The following is a 5,368-nucleotide window of genomic DNA, read 5'->3' on the forward strand; positions in this document are numbered from 1 at the left end:
AATGAATATCCACGTACGGAGAAGTGCTTGGCCTCCCATTTTGTCGTTGGGAGGCCTCCCATTTAAACTTCACCAACTGTTAACTTAAACTCTGATAGCGTAGCCTTAGTTTGGCCAAAAATAAACCCATTTGTGGCTAAGTTAATTCTCTTCTATTAAAATTAGGCGATTCTCTCAAAAAAAATTTAAAATTTTAATTAAAAAATAAAAATTAGGTTACTTTACTAGAATATACTTTGTTTATTAGTAAGTCTTGTATAAACAAAATAATTAAAATGAATTAAAAAAAATATGTAATTAAATTTGTCTTAAATAAATATAATTTACTGGAAAAAATATCTGCATAAAAAATTAAAGGTATTAAAAATAAATATAACGCCTCTAGTGATATAAAATTTAAACGGTTTAAAAATGATTATATAATGACGTCATTTACTATGCGCCATGTGATTGGCTGAGGGCGTACAGCGCAAAAGTATAAAAGTTTATTCATGTTGATTTTGAAAATTTTATGAAATATGTCATGTTTTTCGTTAAAAAATTATGTATTTTATTGTAAATTCACTTTTTTATGGTGCCTTTGAACAAAGTAAACAATTTGAAAAGTTATGGCGTGTGCTAAACCATTTTAAAAATGTAATCAGACTGTTAGACTAAAATTTTAAATCTAAAAATGCGTATTTTTTTGTTATTAGCAGTTTAGGGCAAGGTTTAAATAAAAATTGATTTTTCGAGTGCTTATGGTTCAGTTCTAGTTGTGTTAATTTAATTTCTTCCTTCAACCTTCGCAATGGCCTTACACGATGATTATGTAAAGATTGAAAAAATCGGAGAAGGTGAATTTACTTAAGTTTATTTAAAATTTTTAATACGATGTACAATATATAAAACTTAAAGAATTCAATAAATAACAATCTGACAATTAATTTTGCTATTATATTATTTTTCTTACTGTGTGTTATGTTGTTTATCTTGTCTGTTTAAAAACTTAAAAACATGCATAAATATTTAATAGTTTGGCATGTTTTAAATATTTGTTTTGTTATTTTATTTTTCAAAATCATCAAAGCCTTGTTTATTGTACATATTTTGTTAAATATTTCCTTGAAAATTAAAAAAAATACAACATTACAATGTAACAATAACGAAATAAAATTTTTAAAACAAAATAAGTATATTAAACTTTAATCTTTAAACCACAGGAACTTATGGTGTTGTGTACAAGGGTAAAAACAAGAAGACGAATCAGATTGTTGCACTAAAAAAGATCCGTTTAGAAAGTGAAGAAGAAGGAGTTCCTAGCACCGCGATCCGTGAAATCTCAATCTTAAAGGAACTTCAACATCCCAACATTGTTTCGTAAGTATCTGATTTTATTTTAACTCTTTAATTTTTTTGTATATATATCTTTATCCTTGATGTGGGAATGTCAAATCAGTTACTCCGACCCAGTCTAGAGTTGTCTTTGGCAGTTTGGGATATTATAGATTATAATTGCCCGATAATTATGCTGCTGAATAAGTGCTAGCTTAGCAGGAGTTTACACTATTTATATCGCCTTACTCAAGGATACTATAGCATGAAAGTCATGGGGATCAAACCCAGGATCTCATGCAGTGTAGGAAGTGTTCTAACCACTACACCATGCTATAAATTTTTGTTAGTATACTTATCCTGTGCTCTGTTTAAATGCCTTTGTTAAATGGGTATAATAGGTTATAAATTTAATTTATTTTTGGATATATATATATGTATGTTTACCTAAAAATTTACAATGATTTTGTTATTCAGTTTACAAGATGTTGTTCTGCAAGAAGCCAACTTGTTTCTTGTGTTTGAGTTTTTACAAATGGATCTCAAGAAATACATGGATTCGATACAGTCAGGAAAATATTTGGACAAGGAGCTTGTTAAAGTAAATATTGTGTTTTTATCAATTCCAAAAATATTGTCAAATATATGTAAAAAGGAAATTTCACTTTTTGAACCTTATTTGTTGTCTGTGAGCTATGTGCTTTCAGATTTTTAGTATGAATTTTAATTCCTGCTTAAAAAATTAATTTTTTTTTAACATTATCAAGTGTATAGCCTATACTTTTTTATATGAACATACTTTGTTTATTTTGCAGAGTTACACGTACCAGATATTACAAGGAATAACGTATTGTCACTCCAGGAGAGTTTTACACAGGGACATGAAACCACAAAACTTGTTAATCGACAGAAATGGAATTATTAAACTCGCTGATTTTGGTTTGGCAAGAGCTTTCGGAATTCCAGTTAGAGTTTATACTCATGAGGTAAAAATTAATAAAAAACTTTCTATATTGTATAATAATGTACTCACGAGGTAAAAATGTATAAGAAACTTTCTATATTGTATATTAATGTACTCATGAGGTAAAAATTAGTAAAAAACTTTTCTAAAAAAAGACAATTCTGAATTGCTAAAATCGATACAAAATTAATCTTTATAATATTTTTATCTTTAAAAATGGTGTAAAGCACATGGTATATATATTTTATTTTAAACATGCAATTAAACTTTAAATTAAAAGTGTATTTTGCCTAAGTTATAATTAAGGTATTGAGTTTAAATATTAATAATTGCTCTTTATCGACATAGGTAGTAACACTTTGGTACCGAGCACCTGAAGTTTTGTTAGGATCATCCAGATATTCAACACCAGTCGATGTTTGGAGTATTGGAACCATATTTGCAGAGATGGCAACCAGAAGACCACTTTTTCAGGGGGATTCAGAAATTGACCAGATTTTCAGGATATTCAGGTTAAATTTGCCTATTTTTTGACACAATAAGATTTTTAGATTTATTTATCTTTTTTTTAAATATCTGCACCTTACTTAACGTAAATAAAGTTAATTCCTAAAACATGCACAGGATTATGGTCTTTGTATGAAAGTTTTTACGACATTTTTTTACCCTTTTTTCGCATGTTTTTGTTCGATACTAAGTGATTAACGATTACAACAACAATAGTAACCATACACTTTCAGTTACAAAATATCATTTATTTAAAATATGTTTTTTTTGCACAACAGAGTCTTAGGTACACCAACTGAGGACATTTGGCCCGGTGTTACTCAGTTAAAAGACTTCAAACAATCATTTCCCAAGTGGAAAAAGGGAATCTTAAGCGACTCTGTTAAGACCCTGGATGCCAATGGAATTGATTTGCTCATGGTACGTTTGTAAAATTAGTTTTTTTAACAACTTACAGTTCAGTAGACTAAGTAATGTTAAATGGATATTGATGAGCTGGTATTTTTCTATTTACTAAATATATACTGAATTGCTGATTTATATATTGCATTCAAAAAATGATTTTTTTAAATTCTACTAACACACTTTTGTTTTAATAAAAGGGTATGTGTACATTTTTAGTTTAACCACCCAAAAAAATAAACTAAAGTTATAAAACTTAAAATTTAAAAAAAATTTAGTAAAAATCCAAAATTAATTTTTTTTTCTACAGAAATGTTTGTACTACAACCCCTCGAAACGTATATCCGCTAAAGTCGCCCTTTCCCACCCCTACTTTAACGATTTGGACAAAAAAGCTCTCCCCGGCACCGCTATACCTCTCGTCCCACGCCTCACTAACTGTTAAAACCATTGTGACGTCATAATGAAACCACACTGACGTATAAGAAACCACAGCTCTGAAATATGACATCAAACTTTTTACTTGTGACGTCATATCCCGAGTTTTCTCGTTGTTTTTTCTCGATTTTTTCTTTTGTAAATGTTTGCTATTAGGACTGGTAACCTGCCCGATCTTTTTCATTGTTCTTTTCAATCTGAATTCTGTTTCGACATTCCGACAACAAAAAGTTTTTTGATTTTTACAAATTCGCTCTCGAAACTTTGTTCTTTGATTCTCGTAATTAAATATATCACTGATAATATTGGACCCATTATTTTAAAGGGAAAATGCTTGTTAAAAAACTACGTTTACACAATTTAACAGAATACTTTATAAAAGTCTAAATACAGTTAATGGTTTAAGTACTTAATATTTACTAATTAACTGTTAATAAAATAAGCAGGCATTTAATAACTTCTCCAAAATCATGAGTGGTTATTTTTCGAAAATAGACAGTTTTTTCGCTACCGCACGTAGGGGCTATTGAGTCAAAGGTGTTAAGATAATTTATTCATAAAGATATTTAAAATTTCACTTTTTTAATACCATTAAAATACAAATACTTTCTATTCATCGCCTCCCTATAAAAATTTATACGTTAATGCACTGATATGAAATATTGTATATAAAACAAAACATTTAAAAAATTAATACAGATAACAAGGATTGCATAACAAAAAATAATTTTAAAACATATCCACTGCAAAAAAATAAATATACATCCAACATATTTGTTACGTCACGTTTTTACTGTTTCGTCATCAATATCAAATACAAACCTAATATAAGGAGTAATACAGAGATAAGGGCGTTAAATGATTCGAAACATAATTTTATAAAGCTCAGATCGGCGGTTTGACGCAAAGCAGGCCTTTAAAACAAAAGTAAGAGCTTGTAAATATATAGTATTAAGGCTTATGTGTAGTGTGCCATATACATATATATGGTAGCATTTATAACTCCTTAAAAAAGGTTTTTATTTTGTAAATAAACAGTATTATGTAACAACATTTGTCTCTGTATTATAAAGTTTATCTTAAATTTAAATTTGATGTAGGAATTTTTATTTGTCGAAGATTTTTTTTACAGTCTTTTAAAGTTAGCAAGGCATGACAATATAAACAAGGCAAATTAGGTAAATACCCAATTATAAAATACTATGTTTACTTTACCAATTTTATATGCCAGTTATGTTAGATAGAAAGCTTTAAAAATTACTTAAAAAGCTTTAAAAAAATTGAAATTTTATCTAAGTAGATTAGAAATTATAGTTTCACTTATTTAGACAGCTTAATAAAGGTAGGTTCAAAATAAATATCTTCAAGATACTTATACTTAATACAGTCTTTAATTTGGATAAAAGTATTTAAATAAAACTTTAATTAAAACTCTAATATTTAAGTTTGTTTTGCCTAAAAACAAAAAAAAAGTGCACCCCAATTTTTGTAGTGTTAAGGTTACCGGGTTACTGTGCTCTTAACTGTCGCGGTAGTTGGGTAACCTAAACCCGCACCAAATTCGATTTTTGCGGGGGAAAAAATGGTTTAAAAATGGGGTAGTAAAAATGCAGATTTAAATGCTATTAAGTTGTGCATACACTGAGTACAGACTTAACGTTTTTTGTGAAGTTTTTTTTTAGAGAAAAACAGTTTATAAAAACTTAAATTTGCAGTAATATTACTTAGCTTATTTTTAATTAC

The 5,368-nt window shown here is 28.1% G+C and overlaps 1 protein-coding gene across 1 annotated transcript; it reads left to right on the plus strand.

Annotated features, from left to right (window-relative positions):
* The first annotated feature begins 699 nt into the window (after nt 1-699).
* On the plus strand, nt 700-3,922 carry LOC145763569 (cyclin-dependent kinase 1-like). The gene is made up of 7 exons (XM_082575036.1): nt 700-836; nt 1,203-1,359; nt 1,792-1,915; nt 2,130-2,300; nt 2,627-2,790; nt 3,064-3,205; nt 3,498-3,922. Exons 1-7 carry the CDS (start codon nt 791-793, stop codon nt 3,630-3,632), a joined length of 939 nt encoding a protein of 312 aa, XP_082431162.1. The 5' UTR covers nt 700-790; the 3' UTR covers nt 3,633-3,922.
* The last annotated feature ends 1,446 nt before the right edge of the window (nt 3,923-5,368 follow it).

Source organism: Corella eumyota, chromosome 1 (assembly GCF_963082875.1).
Source record: "Corella eumyota chromosome 1, kaCorEumy4.1, whole genome shotgun sequence".
Classification (NCBI taxonomy): domain Eukaryota; kingdom Metazoa; phylum Chordata; class Ascidiacea; order Phlebobranchia; family Corellidae; genus Corella; species Corella eumyota.

Excerpts from the sequence above, each read along its gene's own strand:
- LOC145763569 (XM_082575036.1), top strand. The coding sequence starts at position 791 with ATGGCCTTACACGATGATTATGTAAAGATTGAAAAAATCGGAGAAG. Across the intron at positions 837-1,202 it reads GATTGAAAAAATCGGAGAAG|GAACTTATGGTGTTGTGTAC; the intron begins GTGAATTTACTT and ends TTTAAACCACAG. Across the intron at positions 3,206-3,497 it reads ATGGAATTGATTTGCTCATG|AAATGTTTGTACTACAACCC; the intron begins GTACGTTTGTAA and ends TTTTTTCTACAG.